Source organism: Pezoporus occidentalis, unplaced genomic scaffold (assembly GCF_034315485.1).
Source record: "Pezoporus occidentalis ecotype Australia unplaced genomic scaffold, CSIRO_AGI_Poc_V1 ctg150, whole genome shotgun sequence".
Classification (NCBI taxonomy): Eukaryota; Metazoa; Chordata; class Aves; order Psittaciformes; family Psittacidae; genus Pezoporus; species Pezoporus occidentalis.
Window position 1 is genome coordinate 1,343,655 of NW_026913317.1, and position 25,575 is coordinate 1,369,229.

Here is a 25,575-nt window from a genome sequence, read left to right on the forward strand (position 1 = left end):
ATTGCCTAATAGAGGCATATGTGGCACTGTAGCAAACAATAGCTCAGCATACAAAATGAAGAGGAGTATTGCTCCAAATTCCTGCCTGCTACATAAGTATAATGCTTTTACGTACCCCACAAAGCCTGTTAATTTCTCTGCAGCAAATGTACAATGCAAGTGAAGTATTAAATCACTAGTGAAATTCTGTGGTGGGCAGTATTCCAGGGTGGATGAACAGAGAGACAAAGAATGAACCAGGAAAGGGAGGATAACTAAAAAACATGACAAGGGGCAGGAGGAAGGGAGGAGACCATACAAAAGAAGGAAAACAAGGGCATTGCCAAAATCTGAACTTCCATGAACAACAGAACGGAAATTAAAGTAATAAGCATTTTGTTTGGCACATTACAACACTTTCAAACTTCTACCATTCCCCCATACCTTTTTTTAAAATCACTCAGGTTTTTTATATATGTTATCATAGGGCAAAATAAAAATGCCTACAATACCCAGCAGGCAAAACAATTTCTGCATAAAGTAGTGTTGCAAAGAAGGCCTTATCTACTACATCAAGTTCAAAACTAAACATGGGTGCCTTCCCACACAAAGAACACAAAGTTAATGACCAAGTTCACTGCCAGGAAATACTGTGGATGGCTTATGTGATGCCAAAAGCTATCAGATTCTCTTCCCTCTTCTCTTGTCCACCTGCTGCCTCATGAAGACAGGCTCTTGTTCATCTAAGACTAAAAGAGAGGAAATGGCTCAAAGTTTCTAAGCCACAAAGTCAGTGGAGAGAAAGTTTATTGTTGAAATATCACCTTAAGATCACTTCCTTAAAGGTATGTTTATTAGCCATATAAAGACAGGCTTAGGGTCAGTGGAATTCAGCACAATCCACCTCTGGACAATTTAACGCTGAAGACCAATCAGCCACTCAACAGCATGCTCAGAGAGCAAGTATTACAAAAAGAAAACCACCATGAAATCACTGAAAGGATTTTTCAAGTGGAATACAAGACACAAAAATACTTGAAAGTTGTAAAAACATTAATCCAAAGAGCACTTGGGACAACACATTGAGTTTGGAAGTGAAGAAAAACAAACAAGAAGAGGTGTTTTTACCAAGGTGAATTAGTAATGAGTAATTGCTATTGGAGAAACTAAGGCAAGTCTCTGAGAAATAATTTCTTGGCAGAGATCAAATAGGAACTGTGCTGACCAAGCATTTGCTGTTACTTGAACGTTAGTTACAAAGTAAATCAAACAGACTGTTAGCAGACCTTATGCGATTCACTCCTCTTGCTAAGCAAATCCCCAGCAACAAGAAAAAAAATAATCCCCAAATTGTTATAAAATTACTTTGAAAATTATTCTCTTTCTATGAGACTATACACACAGATGATTCTTATGCCAGCAAGAATGACTCGGATGTTTTTACTATGCTCAACTTTAAAAGCAAAACCTTCAAAGACAGAACAACTGTGACACAGCAGTAAGAAAAACAAAAAGCTTTGTACAACTGTTTAAAACCTTCTCGTATGAACAAATGGTAACAACTTTGTTTACTTTCTAGCAGGACAAAGCACATCCAAAAAATATCCAACTTCTCTCTTCCACCTCAAAGCCAGTTGAATCCAGAATCAGATATCAATCAATCAATACTCAGAACAAAAGTGATCTTTGAAGATCCATTGAAACTGTATTTTGAGGACTTACTCTTTTTGAACAGCCTTCCTGCTGATTCAATAAACCAAAACACTACAAAAGTAGCCAAGATATCCAGTGCAAGCAGCAGCTTGCATGAAGAGCAATTCAGTTTTCTGCCCTTATTTTTTTTAATCCAACACGTACTCATCAATTAATTTAAGAACCAATTCCACATTTAAACACGGAGCAGTTCTGCACCAAAGCTGCTACAGGAGTTCTGCAAGCTTTTGAATGTTGTGCTCTATTGTCTGCCACAATCTTCTAGCAAGCTTTAAGTTAAAGCTGAGAAATTCAGAAAGCAGCAGAGAGTTAACTGTAAATTTGAAAAACAGCTTTGATATGCGTCAAGTTCAGAGAGGACTAAGAAGTGAAAGCTCGAGTGATTAGACTGCGCAGATGTTAAAAAAATGAAGAGTCATGAAGCAGGCTGGCAGCTCAGAGGAACAAGAGAAATAACTGTTTAAGAAAGTAAAACTAAAAATAACTGAGGACTGCTTGAAGATTCGCTAAGAGAGCGTGAATAGAATTTCAGCTATAAAAAGGAAAAAAAAAATTATGCACCAAAAGTTACAGTTTATTTGGCAAAACACCTAGAGGCTGTAAATCAGCCTACAGCATTTCACCAAATGCTTCAGTATTAAAACAATCCTTTCCTAGTTATACTGGACACGAACACACTACATACAACCAAAAGAACCTGTGGGTTTAGCAATTTCAGTCATCCCAGAAGAAAACTCACACACACACATCATGAAGCCTAAGACAAACAGAACTGATTCCTCCAGGACAAGAGTCTGTATTCTCAATGCAGAACAGAGCTCTGGAGGCAAATGAGGAAAGCCGAGAAAGGCCAGCTACTATGGCCAGCCAGGACTACAAAGGAAATTACACCGAAGCTCTTTCCTTAAGGAAATAATTCTTCCTACAAGCTTCAGACAAAGAAGTTCCTAATGTTTGGGTTTGGGTGGTTTTTTTCTCCCTATATCCACAGTAGTCACCACAATGTAGTAAGATCAGCCTGGTTTAATTTTCAAGACCACCTGCCCTATCAATAGGCCGAGAAGTACTAGGACTTGCTCTACTGGTAGCAGAAGTCATACAATGTGTGTAGGTCTCCCACTGGAACAAGGGGAGCTGCCAGAAGGCCTTTTTGCTGTGAGCATAGTTACAATAGTGAGGACTACAGAAGAAATGAAGAAACAAACACACGTATCTGTAGCTGTAACTACCTGCAAGTGATAAAATTAACTCAAATTACATCCTAAAATTTACATATACTTCAGTGTCTTACAATGCCAATCATGATGTGATCCAAGGACTTAAGTACATCATTTATGAAGGAGCAAGTGGAAAAAAAAATATGCACCAAAGGAGCTCAGCTATTCAGAACAATCTTTATGTTCTGAAAATCCATATAATTGGAAATTTTTTATTTTATTCTGTGTTTCCAATGTTTTTCCATCCAAAATTTAAAATGTTCAGATGCCAAATGAAAGGTTTATAAACATTCTGTAAACTCAGCACCAACACAAGAGGTCATACAAAAAAAAAAACAACAGTCAGACTGTAACAATAATTTGCATACACTTGCATAGCATCTCTGGAGTCAGAGATTATTACTATGAACCTTTTTTTTTCATGTTGTTTAAATACAGTAAATGGAATATTTCAGAATTTATTAAAATTAGAGAAGATATTAACAAGCTATATACTAACCTGTCCCAGCCCCGGCATACCACCTCCAAGTCGCAGAAGTCTATCCATATTTCTAGAAAAACAGAAACAAAGGAAAAATGTTCCCAATCTCTGAAGTGTTTACTAAATTGCTATCTACATAATTCACCTTCAGTCACTCAGTATGTCAAAAATATTGGTGGTAATTACAACACAACATCAGACTTCCTGTTAATTAACACCACATATTAATTCAAGAAGCTGTCTTCCATGCTAATTAACAGACTTTGTTTTATTGCTTTGGTTTTGGGTTATCCCCATTTCTGAAGACAAGCACTCTTGACAAACTTTTCAAAACTTTCCTCTCATTCAATTAATTGGGGGATTTTTATTGCTTAAAACAGCACCTACGTCCAGGAAGTGCCTAAAACTTATTAGATATACAATCAAGTTTACCCCAATTTGTTCAGAAAGCATCAATAAAAACGTGAAAGTAAGGATTTTAAGCATCCTCATTAGTAAGTTCTGTGCTAATTAACTTACAGCTTGTCAGTTATTATCAAAACTCCATATAAAAGACACTGAGCAGATTATGGATCTCTGAATTATCATCAAAAGCTTTTTTTTTTAATGAACTCATTATACTAAAAAGAAATACTGTAAAGTAAACATTTAATGTGTATATAGTTAGGACACCAGTGACAATACTGTCATTTAATACATTTCCAGTGTTGCATGTGCCATTGCTTTAGTGCAAGATTATTCCAATCAATGCAACTAACTCATTACTTAAAGGAGTAAAAAAAAATAGTAAAAAAAAACCAGCAGCTTTTCTATCCTGCAGCTTTCAAAGGAGTGACCTCCAGGAATAAAAACTATTAAGGTACTCAACTAAAAAAAAATTACACTAATGTTTATTCACTTTCCGTTGTTGAAAAGCACTCTAGCAATCTACAATTTAATTGTGTATATCTAAGTAAAGGTTTTGTCCCTGCTGTAACAGACCTTTATCTTGCTTACTTATCTTTAGTTTTTTAAAACTCAGTGATAAAGCAAACAAAAAACCTACTGAACACTACTTTTTAAACAGCTGCTTTCAGCAAATAAAGCCATTTCCAAAGGTTATAGAAATGAGTAAACTTTACTGGCTTCTTTTATTTGTGAATTATTAGAAAATACTAAGTAATCAGAAACTTAATTGCACAAGTCTTAATGCAACACAACAAAGCCTGTTCAGGTGATACAAAAACAATTAAGAAGTAGTAACAATACTTCCAATAAACATACTCCAAATGGATGTTACACATAACAGAATTATACACATAATTTCAACAGATGACATTAATATTGATTCAAGAAGCTTTTAAAAAAATTAGTTATGCAAAAGAACTTTGAACTTCAAGAAAAATAATTTGCTTTGTGTACTGAAAGTGTGTTGAAGGTTAATGTCATCTCATTATTCCTTTGAAATTTGCTACTATTTTTTTATGGCTAGATACTAACAGGCTTTATTTTAGTTGAAGTTTGTAACAGGTATTTTAAGCTTCTTGATAACACACAAACAGGCAGCATTTGAATTTACCACTGCACAAGATTATCTAACTCCTACTTTATTCATGCATGGAACTTCACCCATTTCAAACAACAATATCTAAGACACATGGATCTATATCACTTGCTCTATTTGCTAATTTCACTTTCCTAGTTTAATGCACTAGCAAGCTATTATCTTCGTATGATTCATTCGCTTGATTTTGTAGAACATGCAAACCCAGCAACTGGGGCCTCAAATAACATCAAGTACTTTCTTACATCTAACTTGGCACTATAAGAATTAAAAGGGATTTATTAAAGGGTCAGTGGCTATGCTTTTCTTTTCAGACAATCACTGAAACCAAGCTTCTTTATTACAGGCAAAGGCTACACATAAAGCATACATACTTTTCTATCCTGAACTATAATAAATTCCAAATCAAGTTGTAGGATTTCCATGTAAAGGTTAAGTTGCTGTTTAAAGCTATTATGTAAGCACATGGTAAATGGCTTCAAGTCACAAGTACAAAGCAACACCAACTTCATTTTACCCCTCTGTGGTAGATACTCCTCCATTGAAACCCACAATGACTCATCTTTCATGACACTAATGAGGGCTGAAGAATAGCTGAGAATTAGATTTTAGTAACTAAAATTATGATCAATCATGGCTGCACATTTATTTTAAGAAACTCAGTCTCTACAACTGGTAACCATAAAACTGGTCTTGCCTATAACTACAACTTCCGTAAGATGATGAGGTGTATTACCTCTGTACATTTAAGAGCTAATATTGAATAACAAATCTTATACCTACTTACATTTCACTTTATTAGTGAAAAGACGTTGTTATTTCTAGTTCATTCATATTTACATAATTCATTCCAACTTCTAACCCAACCGAATAAATAGTACATAACTTATAAAAGCATATTTTGTCATATTAAAGTTGGATTAGAATAATTGGTTACACAAACTGAAACAAGAAAATCTCATTGTCTTACAGAACTAGAGGGATATAACATTTCCCACCCAGCACAGACTAGCCACTGAAAGGAAGATGTTCTGATTCTCAAGACAACAGCACAAAGGAAAAAAAATAAATAAATATTCACAAACCAGTTCTAGATGTACAGCAAATTATTTCACTACTGCTGTGTTCTGACTCTGGTTAGAGTTCTGGCAACTAATACTTTTCTTCCTTATTTGTAACTGAACATGGCTTAGTTAGTTATAGTATATTTATACCTAATCATATTTGTTTACTTTGCATAAAGCTTTGAAGAATTTAGGCTAGTGTTCCAAATTAAAATAAATTTTAGTTTTTGTTAATCTACTGTCCTAAAGTATTTCACCCATAAATTCAGTTTATGAAAGAATGCTTTTGTAAACCTTCAAACAGCTTGAGCAAAATTTTTAGGTCTTAATTAAGATAACTTTAACATTTACAAATAAAGCAAATACGCATTTCTAACCTGGTGCTCAGAAAGAGGTGACAGCAGACAAAACTCAGCAGCAGCTCCCACTTACTGACTATAAAGATGATGCCAGGAAGTCTCTTTCCTGTAGAAAAAATAGAAAGGAGGGAAAGGGCAGAAACACGGTAAAATTTAGAAACAGTAGTATATGTAAAATGAAATGTTACACTGATGACCTACAAAAGGACAAAGCACCACTGAAGAATAACCCAAAGAATGCCTTTTATTTTTTTTCCCCTCCTTGTACTATGTAATCCCTGGAAGCTGTACATGCCATGTCTTGCCTAAGTATCTGTAACACTAAAATAAGTACCCAAGTTTCTCAGAATTCCATGCAAGAGTGAGGTATTTTAATAACCTGTTTAAGTAATTTAATGCTAACAAATGATTAAAAATGCTGTTGCAAACTGGAACTGTGATCCTTTGTTACTAGTTTTGAAAATTTTGCCATAGTTAAGATTACCTAAGCACAAAGGTAAAGCACAGTCCACAGGTATGGACAGTTTTCCTATTTGCTTCTGCAAGACCAGTTGGCTTCACTGGCAATGTCACAGAGACCTTCAGGTTTGCCTAAATTCAGGTTAAGAAAAGGTGCTTCACATGCAGTTTAGGAGTTAAAAGTCTCCTCCCTGAGTATAGTGCCCACTAATTCAATCCACTCAACCATTTGTAGTGCAGTGTTTTAAAACAGATCTGTGAAATGATCTGTGGCCATGATTTGATAGACATTTTTTTCAATGTCAATGTTAACATAAGGAGCAGTGGGGAAGCTGCTGCTGCTGCTTACCAACTTGATGCTGCTTTCTCACTACTGCCAGGACAGCCATTTGTGCAGCCTTGCAGTAAACTGATAGGCTAACAAAAATGTTGGTTTTAACCCTCTTCACTTCATAGAGGATTCACACTGCATCCCAGAAACAGTTGTCTTGGCATAACAGAAAGAGGTCTTGGAAAAGCTGATTGCTTCTAACATTAATCCAGACCTCAGAAGACGTTTATGTCAAATCATTCTTTAAGCTGATGCTGCCCAAAGAATGTCTCTGGAGTTGGATTTTATTTATTTTTATTTTATTAGGAACAGAGGGAACTTAACAAAGACCATCCTGAACCTTAAGTACAAGAAGAGGAAGAACAAAAGAGTTTCCTGGTGCTGAGAGGCTGGGATGGAATTCCACTAAAAAGTCAAAAGAAAAATGTGACTACATTTCTGCTGGCTCTGAAAAAGGAAATGATCCAGATCAGACAAGACAGGACCACAACAGCAGCAGTTATATTAGCCGAGGCTGCAACAGAACTGCAACCAGTTCACAAGTGGGCTTCAGAGTTGCAACCCAATTCAGTTCTAGCCAGCTGGCCACCCAGGAGTCTTGCACCCCCTTCCCCACTTCCTACAATGATATTAAAGAGAGAGATGTCTGAGAGCTTAGTGGGTTGCCTGGGGCAGGCACACAACATTGTAACTTACAGATGAGAATTTTTCCCCTCTCTGCTGCAAAGTGCAAAAGGCTCGTTTTAATTACACACTTATCTGATGGTCTTCCCCCTATACACATACTTAAAGATATATATAAAAACCACAGAAGACTAAACAAACAGTTCCATATCAGAAAGTTGCAGAAAGCTGCAAAAAGTCAGTTATAATCATAATAAACTTGCACTTTAGTGGGACAAAACACAACCAAACAAAAGACCGTAGCTAAGTAGATTCTCTGTGTATGTCCGTGCTTGAAACACCTCAGCTAAAAAGCCCTGGACATAGATGGTATTTAAAAAAAAAACCCAACCTCCATTGTAATTTTTTTTAAACTCTCCTGGCTTCAAAAGGGAAAAGTTTTTTGCTATTAATCATGTGGTATAGTATATACTTCATATATATATATATATAGTATATATTTTATGTCGAAGTATGCACAGAGCATCTCACAACTGACCTGAAAAAAGACTTTCTTTTTTTAAATCATGTCTCATGTCTAATATGTGTTCATAATACTACTGGTAGGTACCTAAGAATTGGCAAAAGCTGTCCATTTGGAGAGCTCTGGTTCACCATTCAGTTGTTGCTTGCTACTTTCAAGTCACTTGAATGTTCATTTAAACGCTGATTTTTAATAATGAAAATATTTTTAGTAAGGTAACATAGGGATGAAATTATATAAGCGCATTATGCACAAATGTATACATACACACAGGTATAAACCGATATCTACTGTGCTTATACTTGACAAGTTTCAGGACATATTTTGAAACTGACTTGAAATAGTCTTAAATTACTGTATCTTTTTGCATGAGACAAATTTCACACTACAGTGCACTATTTTTATCTAGCATTAACATTCCATGATGCAGTCCCTCAAGGAAAGAGGGTTCTCCCAGGTTGACAAATTCTGAGATATTACAAAAAAAAAAAAAAATAAATCAGAAATAGCTTCAACATACATGGAAAAACACTGGCTACTAAACTACCCAATTAGTGGACAGAGTATCAGGCTAGACTTGGGTGACAGCAATTTATTCCACACTTTGCAATTTGTACACTGAATAACTTAGTGCAAATCATTTCATATTTGGTAATTCAGTTTCTTCACCTGAGTCTACATACTTTTTATAAGCACTTCCAGATCTCCTGTTGACAAATTCCACATAGCAGATGGATTAACAACTTTAACAGCACTTTAAAAAGTGGTTTAAAGCTTTTTGCTGCAACTATAACAGTTTCAACTTCACTAGGGATGACAAAGAGCTATGAAGGTAAATTAATGGAGAAACTCCATCTTGCAGAGAAACTTCATTTCACCAAGAACAAAACCTCACTGCAGACAAAGTCACCAAATGCCGAATGAAAGAAACTTCACATGTGACAAGGGGGATGGGTCTATCTTTCTATACTTTCTGTATGAAAAGAGAGAGAAAAAAACCCACCAACATTAATTTGTAGTAATCTGTTCATTAAAGCTAAAGATTAACCATGCCATAAACAAATGCAGTCTCAGTAGTGCAAGTCCAGAGCTACATGACTATTTTGCTTCCATAACGTGCTTAGCTCTGTAAACCCAATGTTTCTGGACTGTACAGACCTGTATCTCAATAGACCTGAGCTGACTAGAAGGTATGCAGGTTAGCTTCTCAGACTCTGCCTTCTGATTTCCAGAAGCACAGCAAACCGAGTTCTAACTCTATTAATTGCTGAGCTAGAGTCACGAAAGTAACCCAGACCCAAGCAGGCTACTCTAAAGCTACTTAAGTACATCCACACCAAAGTTGCAGTTAAGGGGAAAAAAAAAAAAAAAAAAAATCACAACATCATAGAAACCCACAAAAATAATTTTAATTTTATGCTATAAATAAAGTAATGAGCTTCTCTGAACTCTATGTAAGTGTGGGTACTGTGGAACTATCCCCTGCCACAAACTCACAGAAACATAGAATAGTTAGGGTTGGAAAGGACCTTAAGATCATCTAGTTCCAACCCCCTGCCATGGGCAGGGACACCATACACTAAGCCACGTCACCCAAGACTCCATCATCACACCAACCTCCTATTATTCCTAACTACCTGTTTTTTCCCATCATCCTAGATGTCAGGAGATAATTGTAGCTACTGTCAGAATACACTCCATAATGTTTGTCGAGGTTGAACTGCTTCCAAGAAAATTTACAAGCTAACATTAAATAATACCAAAATATAAAATACTTTTGAACTATGTTCTAACTTCTCGTTTTCTTAACCACAGGTATCAAATTAATATCCCTGACATGGCACATTAGAACACCTGACAGAACACAAATTTCCCATAAAGCTATAGGCAAAACCTAGCTGCTCAAAGACACACTGATTCAGAAACAATTCATCTGCAGGCCAATTTCCTGATTTCTTCACAATCACAGGTCTTTTATGTTTCCATAACACAATCTCACAAACAGTGCTCTTCTCAGCAGAATATTCTTCCAAGTGGTCTTCCCGTGTGCAAGCATTACAGCACACCTTGGGCTCACAGGGATGAAAGCTTTTAAGACTAATACAAAGCTATGAGACCTTTCAGATAGCCTAGTACCATTTCGGCTACATACAGCTTTCAAATATATTTGCATAAATTTTTTTAAAAGTCAAGCTGAATCCTTGTTGTTTTCCTGGTTTCTACAGTGTACTGGAAACAAGTACAATTTTAAATGATGACATCAGCATACACTCATTTATCAACTATTTACAAGTATCCAACTACAACATATGACTTGTTCTGAAAACGGTACTTAGGTCTGCTGTATACCAGAAACTGCTCTGTTAATTCTGATTATAGCTCCATTTCTACGCAATTGTGCTTCATCCTTTCTTACGCGGATTAAAGACTCCTTCTCGTGTCCCAGCCAGAGCTCCCCCTCTCCACGGGCACTCGAACCGCACACCGCCGGGCACTGCTGCAGCGCTTCACTCCAGAAGCAGCAGTTTCAGTCCGCGAAGTCCCCAAAATGAGAAGCGACGGCTGCGTCCGGGGTACAAACCCGCGCTGGGGGCACGGCCCACGACACCAGCCAGCAGCTGCGACCCAGGCGCTGCCGAGCGAGACGCGACGGCTGCTCTCGGCTGGGAGGGGAGAAGCAGAGCCGCCTGGGCCTCTCAAGCGCTGAGGCCCAGACGGGCCGCTGCCCTGCTCCCCGCAGCTCCCGAGGGCCATGCCGCCTCCTGCCGCCTCGCTCCGCCTGTTTCCAGCCCCACCATCGCTGCCCGAAATTGCCCAAACTTTCTCCGGTCGCAGCCAGCACAAACATAGGCAGGCATCGCCGACCCCATGGGGCCCTACGTGCCTCCCGCCCGGGGAGCAAACCGGCCCCCAGGGCTCCCAGACCTGCTCCGTCTTCACTCCCAGGGAGGGCACGCCACCGCTGCAGGGTCGTCCCCCCCCTCGCCTAAACCTCGGGCCCCAGTCCCGCCGCCACCATGCAGAGGCCACCTCACGCAGCGGCGAAGCCCACACAGGCCGCACCGGGCTCCCAAGAACGCCAGTGCCGAGGGCGCCAGTCGCGTCGAATCCTCACCTCTGCGCGGAGCCGTTCCCGGCTGCGCCGCCTCGGTCCGGGCCGCGGTGAATCAGCCGGATTTCATTCAAACCAAGTCCGCCCAGGCCTCCGCAACCACTTCCCGGTTCAAAGGGCACGTGGCTGGGGCTTCCGGTCCCGCAGCCCAGGAAGTGCCGGGGGGGGGGGGAGGGAGGGAATTGGGAGCCATGGCAACGGTGCGTGCCGCCGATGAGTCTGGGAGCAGTTGCGGCCGTTAAACCTGCTGTGGCCCGGCCGCAGGTGGCCTTGGCAGCCGCCGGCTTCCCTCGGGGAGGTGGAGCTAGGAGGGAGACCTCGCCCGATATCTCGGTGGCGCTGAGGCCGCAAGTAGCCGCGGCGGTCCTCGGGACCGTGAGACTAGAGGGCGAGTTGAGGCCGGTCTGGGCCTGAGGCCCCCTGAGGGCCTGGCGGCGCCAGTAAGGAAGAGCTTGAGAAGCCGCTGAGGGAGGGCTTCGCACCCGCGTTTTGCTGTGTTTGCTGGATTGTGCGCTAGCAAATCTGTTAACACTCACAGTTACTTCGAGGTTTTGGAAGCGGAGGCCTTCAAACGCTGCTTCTTAGGTGTCAATGGAAAGTGGTACAAAGCCCTTAAACTATGAAGTGCGGTGGGTTAATGCCCGTAGCTCAGAAGCAAATTGCAGTGGAATGGCACCTGTGCGCAGAGAGCTAAGTGACAGGATAGCAGAAGAACCAAGGCATGTGGCATCAAATCAATGAAATAATGATTATGTGATAGGAACAGTATGACATGTACTCCGCAAAAACAGTATTACAGAAAATAAGCATTGAAAGAAGAGTAGAGAGAATGGTCATACCAATAAAATCAGCATAAGCAGAAATGGAAAAGTGAGAATTTTTGCCATACGTTGAAGATAAACAGATTATCAGATAAAAGCATGCATGGTGATGAATGATGCAGAGAAGCAAACTGGAATTTCTATTACACTTCCATTAAGAACAAAATCTCTTGTAAATTAAAAGAGGAAAATGCAAGACTGAGGAAGTACTTTTTTTTCAGACAATATGTGAACAGGTCATGGGACTCAGTGCCTCAGGAGCTTATTATGGCTGAAACAGTGCCATTTTTTAGACTTTCATTTATACCTAGTTACTGAAGTACTACAAGTATTTTAGAAAGTATTGGACTACTTAAGAACCTTTAAAAGCAATTTCTTAGGACTGTGAATAAAGGTTCCAAGAAGAACATTATGGTTAGTTTTTGAAAGCTCCTTTAAGGATTGAGGATGTATTATTAGAAGATGGTCCACATTTTCTCCTCATAGACAACTACACGGAAGCAGGTGAAAAGGTAATATGTTATATAGTTATAGGTTATGTAGATATAACCTCACACCAATATAGTCACCCCTTCCATGACACTTTGACAGACTTGGAAGTCTTAGGGTTTTATACCATGATGTGTAAAATGAATCAAAAGAAAGTGAAAGTCTGTTACCATTATAATTGCTGCTCTGCTCTTTAAGAAGGACAATCTTTTTTGGGGAAAAAAAAAACCCACAAAAAAACCCAAACCAACAACAACCAAAACCACACACACACACCACACCTCCCCACACACACACAAAAGGCCCCATCAGTGTTCCTATAACTGTCTCTTCCATCCCTTTTCAGATCTTTACTAGTCTGTAACAAGAGTTACAATTCCCAAAAGATTCTTTAAAAGCTGAAGGCTTAAAATGTAGTTTCTGTTGTGGCTCAGGCATTTCTTTTTTCTGTTACTAATGCAAAACTTACTGGTGCAGTTTATTGTTGCACCCACAGCGAAATTGTTCAGAAAAAAAGTGAAGACATACATGTGTCTGTCTGCATGTGTGTGTTTATCTACATATGTCTCATACAAAAGAAAACTTGCACCCTGCTTCAAACAGGCTGTTATGTTCTTTTCTGGTTTAATCTGGCAAAACCTAACTACTACAGTCTTGAGACTGTATTTTGAGACTCCTGCATATTTTAATGATCCAGAAGTAATTAAAATAATTATGTGGTAAAATGTTCTTTTTTTTTTTTTTTTTATTTCGTCAATGAGGTAAAGTACTAGTTCAGTCAACTGAAATGCATTGTATATTTTCCTGATTTGTAGCATGGTTTTGAGAGCAATCCTTTATTCCTCTGTGTTCACTGGAACTCTTAACAGAATTCCATGAGAAATACTAAATATATTTCGATCCTCACTCTGTAGTCATGTGTCTTTAAGCACTTCTGATAAAGAGAAAGAAACAAAAATATTTACAAAAAGCATTCCCCTGTGTTAATGTGTACGGTAAGGAAAACCACCATAGTTAGGTCTTTCTAATTTATTTCTAATCACTGACTTATATGAGCTATGTCGTTTCAAACCATGTGAGGATTTGGCCCTTCTTCGTTGAAATACAAAGTGAAACAGACTTTCATTGTTAGTCTTAATTACATTTCAAGTCATAGTATTGACTTTTTAAATATATACATGTATTGAAATTTTATAAATAAATATAGTTACAGAAGAAGAAAAAAAGAGAAAATAGGAGAAATATTTACATTAGAAAGTATAGTGAATTAATTGGATATACAGAGGCAGTATCATACTTGGTACTTATGACAGATGGCATTTTATATTTTTATATAAAAAAGATATATTCTTAATCATATATGTCAAAGAAAAGAGACCATATGTTGTTAAACACTTCCAAATTGTCATTTAATCTGAAGGGCACTCTCTTGCATGCTCCTGAATCCTTTATTGTTTTGGTCTAACCACTGCTAATCCATTGAATATTTCTATTTATTGCTTTACTATAATGCAGTGCTGAGTGAAAATGTTCAAGATATGTTCCCCTCCCTTTTTATTGCTTGGGTGGCTGTCGTAAGTGGTAGAAACTTCTTTCAAACAGACCCTTACATTCTTCTGGTTTTCCTCATAGTAACCTATCCTTGCTTGTAGTAAAGCGATCAGTAGGGATCAGACTTGCAAAGAGATCACACCTTTTTTTCCTGACTCCTCACTTCTCTGGTGTGTGATTTTCCCCCAAGTCTGTTTGTGATTGGGTTAAAGCAGCAATTTTCCTGCAGGTCTGTAATTAATGAGTTTAATTTTACAGAGCTGAGTGACAAAATTGAAGAGCTGTACGTAGAATATGAGGAATATACGGAGCGATTGGCCACAGTTTCCTTGCAAATCGTATATATAAACAAACAGAATGTTGTTAGTGCTGGGACAGGAGGAAGTCTCCAGGACTTTGTTATAGTATTAAAAAACAGAACAAAACTAAAACTCAACAGAAGATACAATTTTAGAAAGTCTAGGATATAAATGCACTCCATTTGCATTGTGGATTGGACAAAACATTAGAGTTGTGGACAGTTACATTTTCTATGTTTAAGCGTGTAGAAGAGAACATACAGAATGATTATACATTGGGAGTCGAAGAGCTGACATCATCCTTGTGAGGGGATAATAGAATCAGCAGCAGTACACTTGCTCTTTTTTTGGTTTTGGTTTTTCTTCTTAGAACTATGTTTGCTAGTCAAAACTAAAGAAGTAGGGGAACAGTAGTTTCTTAAACTGAAGCCTTTTACCCTGAGAATGGACTGGAGCTCTGCCTTGACAAACCTATATATGGGAAAATGGTTTCCTCTGTCATACTTGGCAAGCACTCAAAACAGTTACAAGTGCTTACAGTGACCCCTGTGACATCCCCAACAGCTTGTAAAATGCCTGATGACTTTTTGCTGTGTACAGACTAATAACAGGTCTTGTCACAGACAATGAATAAAATTTTACAAGATTAGTTAAAGATAGTATATGAGTGAGATGACTTTTTTTAGTCTTCTCAGCAATTCTGCAATCAGCTGCAGAAGGCTGTTAGAGGTTTGAAAGAGGCTTCATTAATCATGAAACATATGATTATTGAAAACGTGCAAACAAATCTATCTCTTCTAGAACATAGACCTGCCCATTAAAGTATGACAAGTATAAACCCAGATTAATTTGGCTGAGAAGAATGGTAACAATGTATTTGGATATAATCCATCCCCATTTTGAAAGAAGAGAGTATTAAGAAAGCAAACCTTCCCTACAGTGAGTCATAATACCACCCCTCCCAGATGGAGCCAAAAGATCTCGTTTATATTGGAAGTTTCAGTATTTGCCAGCCAATACAAGTTTCATATACAGTCCTAAAGGAAACTGGACTTTTGTCTTTTTATGTCTATTTAAAGTGATGGCTGAGTTGTGAGATCTACAAACCATCTGGAGAAGATAAGGCCAAGAAAAAATCAGTCTTGCTGGAAATGCCTGTTTTGGGGGTGTCAATGGAAAATTTTTATGAGGAAACAGAGAAGTGGGTTTGTGTCCCTGGCAATTGCAAAGGTGCTACTCCGTGAGAGACAGATTATTTAAATAACTGTGTAGAAGACTGTAAGTTGAAGACTGTAAATTAAGAGAAAGGTGGTACGTAAGGTGGACATACTGTAGGGTTTTTTTCTGGATTACTGTGGGATGGAACGATGTGCCACCTAATTCTAATTTTTTTCTTTATTCAGTGGGAGTTTTTCCTCTTGTGACACAATAAAAATAAATTTCACACTTCCTTTAGTACTTAAGATATTTCTGTTGTTGGAATCAAACATTCCTTTAAAAAAGTGCTGTGTAACTGGTAAATTGTTTTTCACCAATGTCAGGTAGTGAGAGCCAAGAAATAAAGACAATTTCAATCACTTCTGTGGCTATGTCTGCATTAGAATGTAGTATAGACTAGTAGGAGCAAATCTGTAGGGCTAAACAGGGTAACCATGTTTTATTTCTTTCATCATTTTTTACTTTGGATAGCTCTAATTGAGACCCATAGAGTGAATGCAGTGCCCATTTGCAACAAAAGTGTATTCAGCATATTCCTGGTGTGCAGTTTTTCATACGAAATAATCCATTTCCAGCACTCCCAGACAGTTTCACGGGCAAAACAAAGCATCAAAGTGTGTCAGAATGAAGAGTTTTGCTTTCAGGGCACACCCTGAATCCAAACTTAAACCTTCACATAGATGCATGATATGTTTTTTTTGTGGCAAGAATTAACCCACAGTATGGAAAGAAAACATGGCAGAAAGCTGGAGAAGAGTGAAATAAAACTGAAGAAGGTGAAGTCCTCCACATTGCTACACATGGGATGCCCAAGGCACTGGGTATATACAATATGTTCTATGGAGAGCCCGAGGGACCTGTAAACTGCTAGATAAAACCCATTCAGTGAATATTTTGATCCTCACAAGAGTGTCACTCGGGAAAGGCACATTTTTTTACAAGAAACCAGCTGCCAGATGAGACCATTGACCATTGTCAAGATCTTTAAAATAAAGCCAAGTAATGTGAATTGGAGCAGTTAACAGATGGATGAATTACTTGTGATATAAGTGATAACCAAGTCAAAGCAAGGTGAGAAAAGGACTTGACATTGCAAAGAACAGCGGATATTTGCAGGGCTAGTAAAGACTGCTTCCCAAATAAAAGTGTTAGCTAGTGGTGAAAGAACTGGAGTGTATCTAATTAAAAATGCATACCAAAGCATAAAGAGAGAATACAAGGGTAAACAAGTGGCAGAGACCAGACTTGTTTTCAATAGATGTAAAATCAATCACAACATGGTGAAAAGGTCCTGCACAAGAGGTTCAGTGTCCTGTATACAATGAAAGCAGCCATTTTGCAGAAAATAGATTGCTTTCAACTCAACTTGTAAAGATATGCTAAAGAAAAGCCATCCATGACTATCCTGCTGGAGGACATAATGATGGTGACAACAGTGCAAGTAATTATAATGTCTTATTAAAGGATGGTAGGGATGATCCTATTCTATGAAAACAGATTTTCCACTCAGCCAGAACTTTTTCCTTTGAAATTGCCCCACAAACAGGGATGCAATTTGTGCATTTCTCTAATGACACAAAAGAAGAATTTCTACATAGCCTCATTCCACAGTGCTTCCATAAATGAATTAAGTCTGTAGAGATTACATTAATAATCAGAATAATATAGGAGAGACTAAGGTATTTGCAGTCCTGGTACCTCTACAGAACAGGAATCTGTTTATATTTCTGATTTACAGAAATATACTTTCCTTTACTTAGGAAGTGAAAAAACTTGCACTTTCTGTTTAAGTAGAATTAAGTAGAAACTGGACCTAAACACAAAAGAATGTATCTGATTTACGCATAAAATCTGTGACTTCCACATAATCTTCCTCTTCATAATTATACAAACTATTGATCAGAAGGTGTTGACTCTTCCCTTTAGGATGGTTTCAGTTCTTGCAATCCACCAAGATACATCCCACAGCATTTTTTCCTTTCACTGTCCTGACTCTTTCTTCCAGCTCCTCCTTAGTAGAATTCTCTGCTATGCTTATAAACGTTAAAACATGATGGAGCCTTATTGTGTTTGGAAATTTTCTGAGATAATACAAATTGTAAACAGCTAGCTAGATAAGCTTAGATATTTCTCTGTCTTGGTTGGTTTAGAAAATACCTATTTTATTGATCAAACATATACATCAGACTTCAGTTGGTTCAGCTCTTTGTAACATAAGGCACTATTAGAAGGAAAAGGAAAATAAAATACAGTATAATTTTTTCTTGACTATGCATTATTCGTACAGTTGTGATCATGTTTTTTTTCCTGCATTGATCAGAATAAAAATATTAGAAGCAGCAGAAAAGGGTTTTTTTTATACTTGTAGCATCTGAATTGTCAGAAATATGATTTTTCAGGGTTTTATTCTACTGAATAGGCAAGCTCCTTACAAACATTGATAAAATTGTAATTTGGATAGGCAGAGTACTTGCAATTGGCAATGAACTATTACAGGTAAGCCAAGATCCTTATTTTAGTTATATTGGCCGTGTGCCATAAAATCATAGAATACCATAAATAAATACAGTAGCAATTTATCTCATCTCCCTAGCTATCTTGATTCAGTTGATTTAAGGTTATAAACTGACTTTAATTATATGTTGTAACAGTTGGTATTTGGAGACCTAAATATTTGGAACCATGTGGTAGCTGTTTGAATCTCCATTGCAGAAATGATCTGAAGAAGCTCTTAATACTGCCCAGATATTTAATTTCAGTGATTTTTTTTTAAAAATCATATGCTTCCAGATTTTTTTCTTCATCTAGGGAGTTCTGATTCTTTTAGCTTGAGCAACTAAGCACTTTCCCCCCCTCCCCCCACCCCCCCCCCATCTTATTCCAGGTCCTGAGTTCAGTCCAAGCACCAACTGAACCTGAGTTTTCATTGCAAAGGTAAATGTGGAAATATGATCCATTTCAGCTATTTTTTGCTAAGATAATAAAACAGTAAGACATCTCTATCTCTTGCAGAGAAGGCAGATGTAAATATTACACTTGCACATACTACTTTTTATTGAAATATTTGCATATTTGTCATTTGAGTTCCTGATAACTAATGAAGCAGCACTCAGTATCAGTTAAGGCATCATTAATGTGTTCTGTGAAAAGTTCATGTTAATTTTAAATTAAATTAAATTTAACTAAATTTAGTTTATTTTAAACCATATTTTATGATTGTATTTCAGATTTAGTTATTCTGCTAAAAAAATAGGACTTGCTCATTTATTCTTGCTTTTAAAGTGTTGTCACAGCACTGTCTAAATGACTAAAATTTTGTTTCACTGATAAAAAATGTATCTAAATCCAGATAAGCAGAATATCACACAGATAAGCAAAATGTTTGAGGCAAAAGTAAATACAAAAAAGCTGGTTGTAATTAAACAAAAATATTGAAACTAGAAGATGAAAAATTGATATTCATTAAGTTTTTCAAACTATCGTATTGCTGGTATCTAAGTTGTTGGGTTGTTAAACGTAATACAATACACAATATGTAGATGTGGTTTTGAGCCTTTTGAAGATCATGGATTTTAGTTAATATAGCAGAGAAACTTTTCCATAGTCTGCAGTTCACAAAGTTGACTCTAGTGCTTTAAAAATGCTTTAGAGTTTTTGAGTAGTTTTGAGCACTGTTTAAAATATCTGAAATACAGTATGATGATTCATATGGTATTCGTGCAATAGAGAATTTTGGGTGTAATAAATGCAATTGTTAGTCTCAATAATCTTTTCCTTACAGTAATTGCACTCTGTAGAAACTACCTGAGGGCATTCAGGGCCTTATTATGTTTGTGTATTTTGGAAGCTTGGGGATTTTGACTAGTGTTTGTAGATTTAGAACTCCCACTGTGTTGTCCTTTCTGTAGTACCCTGTTCAGCACCTGTCCAACAAGCTAACATAATTACTCGCTTCTTTCAGTTTAGTTTTATGCTCTGTATTGTGAAGAAGTTTCCCTTCTCCACAAAAATTGGATATAGAAATTAATTGACATATTTCCAAGTAACCTGAAAGAATCAGTTTAAGAAAGAGTGATAATCTCATCTAGCTAACAATCAATCATTTTTTGTATTCAACATCCTTCACTTGCTGTTTTCAGCAACTCTGGACAGCCTCTGAAAGATCATCAATCCTTTGTTGCATATTTCTTTATGAGCACAGATGCTTACAACTTCTATTGAGTGACTGTAAATAACATCATTTTTAATTAGAAATGCGTTGATTTAAAACTGCCTGCTCATCTTAGCTCCATCTTTCAGGTAACTGGAGCTGCTAATTACTTTCAAAAAACCTGGTCAAATGGTCACTATCTGAATTTATTAACCACTAAGCAAAATATGTTTCTCTCTCTAAAACCCAGGAAAACTTTAAAAATATTTTTAAAGGTCAAATTTTGTGCTTTACTTTACCCATTGACTTTGTTCTTGGTAATAGAGATAGGATTTTGTAATAGCAGTAATACATGAATAGTTAATATTCTTTAAATGAGTGATAGGTAAACTAGCTCTGTTCTTTTGTAATGGAAGATGGCAAAATGTGTTCTTAATGGTATACATAAACAGTAACCTTAAGGATCTCCATCCCACTCAAAAACTTTCTAAAACAGTTCATTCAGATTTTCTCCTTACAGTCTTTTATGGTTTTGTTTCTCAAGTAAGTAAAGAGAAAAATAATCCCCAGTAGTGATCATCACATGTAGGCTGCCAAATAATCTGTTAAAATAACCACCAAAATCGGGTATAGAGTCCAGGTCTTTTAAACTATGTCTTCTGACACTGTGCATGGGACACAATTTTTAAGGAAATATTTTCTAGCTTTAATTTTGAGAAAACAAATCAAATAGTGTGAATGTTGTCCAGTCTAGATCTATACTTTATGTAACTGCTACTGTGATACACACAGATACTTAAGTGACAAAATTTTATAAATGCAAACCACCTTTACTGTCTTGAAGCACAAGAATAGGTTGCCTGCTGCATGAAAAGTAACCATGCTTCTAATTATTTGAGGATATCTTTGATATTGCAGTCATTTTTTAAACAACCAGTAGACTTAAAAGTTGGCGAGCTATTTACAATATTAACATGGTGTAAGCCTTTTGTTTTATAGTATTTCTTTCAGCTGTTCTTCATTTTCTGAATATTTGTTAAATTTTACTCACTGCTTACCAGTAAAATTCTATCTAGTTTTGATATTTCCATTATAATTTAAAATTGGATTCAGACTTGACTGATGTGGATTACATTAATGTAATGAATGAAGCAGTGTAATGTTTTCACACTCATGTGTTGTTACAATTATTATGTGTTGTTACAATGCAGGTAAGCTTTGTTCCTTGTTACTTTTAGCATTATGCTTTACTATACAAATAGAAAAATCCCTTAAATAATATCAAGTCTTTCTTATGACAGAGAAGGCAGCTGCCTCTTATACATTTTGAACAAAGTGGTATTTTTAGGGAAGAAGAATCCACTCTGCTTAAATTTGGGCACACAGATCTATAGCCTCTTGAGGTCTTTGTCATTTTGCCAGTTGAATAAGCAGGGTGGGATTTTTTTTTTTGTGGAAGCAGCTAAGAGTGCTAAATATGCTGTTTCATAAAGCTTACTAAAGAACGATGGGTTTATTTTATTTTTTACATCAACTGATGCAAGTAGGAGGGGAAGACATATTATCATGTAGGATTGCACACATTTTTTTCATGTTTGCATGGAGTATATACTTATTATTTCTTTAGAAAAATATGGTTAAGATAGATCTTCAAACACAAGGAAATGTTGTGAATAATGCTGTCTTTCCCTTTTAAGAGTTGCAAACATGTTCTGTATGACTGGAGGCATCTTGGCATAAACCATTCTACAATGACCAAGGAATAAGATGAGTGTTTGGTTTTATTGGTCTGTATTTGGTCAGTATTTGTCTTTAAAGCTCAGAAATTCCAGAGTGGCATTGTCAACTCATTTGGCAGTCCTCTTATTTTAGACCAGAACTGCTATTACCTTTAAGAACTGCATATAGTGAAGGTCCTGACTATAAACAGTCATCACAATTCTATGGTATGTTCTGTAATAGCTAAATGCTAATTTTTCTTTTAGTTAATTCTTCATCTAAATCATGATATTACAGTCAATGGGAATACTATTGCTAGTATCAGCTAACAGCAAGAATATTTTTTTTTGGATCCTCTTTGTGTATTAAACTATTACAGCTAATGTCTGTTGAGCAGGTATGCCTCAATGTAGACAATACCATTCCTCTGTAGAGCAGTATGTTAAAAAATGAAGTGATGAACTTTATCTTTTATTTAGATGGAAAAAAAAAATCACAAGATCATTAGTATTTATTACCATTTACATTAAATATCTATGCTACTTCATGCATTTGTTCTGCAAATGTTGGTGAAAAATAAGGCCATGCATATTCCTACAACAAAGCTGTTCATTGTATAATTTAGTTTTCAGCTGAGTCTGAACTTACTGCAGGTGAAAATAAGATGATCCAGATCTGTCAGCACTGATATACATGTAGGTGGTTCCATTATTATAATTTGTGAAATGCTCACAAGCTGTCTTTGTGAGGGTGCTTATATGGAGTAATGTATTAAAAAGAAGCAAGATGTTCAACCTTATGATGGCATTGCAGTTGTGCAGTTTGTGTAAAGTGATTAAATGTTCCTGAAATACACATGAAAAGTTTTTGAAGAGGAAAATTGAGTGTTGTTATTGTATGATTTTGTGTGGAAGGTAATACTACATACTTTTAGAAGGAATTTTCTGCTTTTTATTTAACAGATATGTTTCAATCAAATGGAACTGATAAGTATTTATAAGCCAGATGCTCTTTTCATGAGCTGTAAGTTACTGTAACACTGTTGTTCTTAGATGGAACACTGGTATTAGTTGCAGAACTGTCACTCTTGAATAAAGAGTCAGAGTTATTGCATTAATACTAATAGAGTTTCAGGACTTTTTTTACTGTTTTGAGAAGACCACTCTTCTTTTTTCCATTTTTTCTTACATTTTACTTTCAGCTGTGGTTTAAATTTGCAGTGATGAGCATGTGTAATATGTGTAATAGGTGTTAGAACCAGTCCACAACTCTGATTAAAATAAATGATTGGGAAAAAAAAAACAAACCTTACTTAAAATACCTACTTTTGAGAAGCTTATTAAAAATAAGTTTAAAAAGTATAATATGATAATGTAAGTGGCTATAAACCAGTACTTTATAAGCTGAATTTCAGCCCTCTCCCCTCCTCCCATGTTCAGAACAGTAGCAAAATGATGCTTTTATTAAGAAGTTTTATTAAGACTGGCTGATACACTTAGAAAAAGAAAAAATACATGAGGTTTTGGACTCATGGCCTTTTCGTAGAGTCATTCGGTTTCGTTTACTTCCAGTGAAGCAAAAAGGAAACAATTATTTTTGAAATTACACCAGTTTGAGTTTGCGCTCTTGTAACTGTATGGATATGCCATTTCAGAGCTCTGCTTGGGATGTTTAGTCCACATATGAATCTATGTTTGAGCTTGAATAAGGAAAAGGGCCAGCTCCACGTACATTCTTTATGAAAAGAGAATGAGCTGTAGTCATGTAAAATGCGCCAATTCTGTGAATGCTTAACCATATATCCTACTTCAGTTTTGGATTAACAGAATATTCCTCATCTGTAAAAAATAGCTTAATGGGCACCTAAACAAGCAGGGTATTCCTCATCATGTGAAACTAAGGGCAAAGAATGTATTATCTATCCCTGAAAACAAAATTTGTGCAGTGAAGTGTAATCAACTGTATTGATTAAAATAAGGTATTGAAAAAATAGCTTCCAATTGTGTAGCCCTTTTTATCTACCTGAAATGTGAATATTGGAACCATCAATTTTTTATAGAAATAGCAGCTCTGCTTTTCTCCTCTACAGTTCTGGCCAGTGTGCCATTTTTGAAATATTCAAACAAAGAAACCACAAACCGCTAGTCACACCACAATACCAGCTTGTGTTTACATTTTCAGCTCTCCAGATCATGATCCTATTGAGTGCACATAGAGCGAGTGCGTGTACACGCGCCCATCCACCATCAGGAGAAACGAAACTGTAAACACAAGCTGGTATTTTGGTAGGGGCACACTAATATGGCGGTTGGTGGGGTCAGAAGGTGGAGGGTGAATTATGGATCCAGAATTCCCTTGTATTTTTCTCTTTAAGTCAGGCTGCTTGCACAGTAGTTGCTTTTCAAACTGAAATGTTTAGTTGTTTAAAAAAAGTAGGACCTACTTTCATTAATTTTAAACTATGTATTCAGACTCGAAAGAAGATGGATGGAAGCACTAATACTGGACATATTTAAACTAGACAATGAGTTAGAAACTATTACAGGAAGTTCTGCTTGCATGAGTGAAGGGTGGGCAAGAATGATCTCCCAGATTTTACCATTTATGGAATTCTTTGCTGAACTCCCTAGCGAATCATATTGCTTATTATTAAACTAAATGCTAAAGGAATTCTTAAAAATAGTATGGTAAGAGAAAAGTGACTTGTCTTTACATTTGGAGGATCTACGATATATATTTGAATATAAACTCTTAAGGTATAGAGCATTTGAAGGATAGACTGAAGAGATGAAATGCATTTAATTAGTTATCTCTGAGAACTTCTTATGTTATCTATTGCCTAATTGAAACATGCCTGCAAGATTTTTTTTTTGTTTGTTTATTGTTTGCGGGGTTTTTTTAATCAATTAAATAGTATTATTTAACTAAAGCTAGAAGCTAGAGTGCCTGAAAAAAACTTTTACCTGGAGAATATTTGCTGGTTACAGATCATCTGTTGCCATTAATCTTAATGGAAATCTCATATTTGCAGCTATTTGAAACTGATAAAACTTCCTTACTGACCATTTGTAGCCATTTTATCCTGCCTTCTCCAGGAAAAAGGAGTATTGGTGCAAGAAGGGGTATATTGCTATTTTGAGATAACAGAACACTGGAATGCATGATCAAGCCATGGCTTTAAGGAGCAGAACAGAATATGAACAAAAGGGAGGCTGTTGTCTTCAAAGGGAAAATAGTCTCCCACTAAAACCTAACTAGTCTGATAGCTTCTCCTAGGGTGACAGCAGCATGTCCTAATTTTCAGTCCCATCATATTAGCATGGTGTGTTAACAACAGCATTTCTGAGCTTTAAAAGCTACCTTTAAAAGCTACATGTTGTTCTTAGTTCCATAGTAGACATTTAAAGCATTGCAAAATAAATCAGATTATAGATACTAAAATAGCTGGTTTATAAATTGTTAAAAAATAAATAGCCTTAAAAATAGTAAAAAGCAGAAATCTTTTTTCTTTCTCAAAAATTATAAATGGATTTTATTAGTTGCAAGTTTGATTACTTAGCACACAATGCCCATATTTACCTTATCTCTTTTTAAAAAACAAATTGTACTTTAGAGGGAGCACAGGACTTTAAAAAAAAGCCAACAAACCAGCCAACCAAGCACAAGCTAACACAAACCAAAACAAAAACCCCACAACAATAGGCTTTGTTGTGAACTGTCTACAATTTATGGAAATTACATAACATCTTAGTTCTTAGTACATGTCTGGTTAAATAGAGTGAAGAAGTCTGTTCACCTGCAATTAAAGGACTTGTGAAATTTGATATGTATCTCTTTTGAGCATTTGGAATTGCTAACTGAAGAGACTAAATATAGTAATTGCTTATGCTTATAATTATGGTGATCCTTTTGAAACAATAATA

The 25,575-nt window shown here is 36.6% G+C and overlaps 1 protein-coding gene across 1 annotated transcript in view; it reads right to left on the reverse strand.

Annotated features, from left to right (window-relative positions):
* Nucleotides 1-11,554, reverse strand: part of PSMD14 (proteasome 26S subunit, non-ATPase 14) — a 48,562-nt gene extending 37,008 nt beyond the window's left edge. Inside the window, exons 1-3 of the mRNA XM_062611063.1 lie at nucleotides 11,409-11,554; nucleotides 6,375-6,462; nucleotides 3,409-3,460 (exon numbers count right to left, since the gene is read on the reverse strand). Of these exons, the coding sequence (XP_062467047.1) occupies nucleotides 3,409-3,456 (48 nt within the window). The 5' untranslated portion in view covers nucleotides 3,457-3,460; nucleotides 6,375-6,462; nucleotides 11,409-11,554. The remainder of the gene's footprint in view (nucleotides 1-3,408; nucleotides 3,461-6,374; nucleotides 6,463-11,408) is intronic.
* Between the last annotated feature and the right edge of the window lie 14,021 nt (nucleotides 11,555-25,575).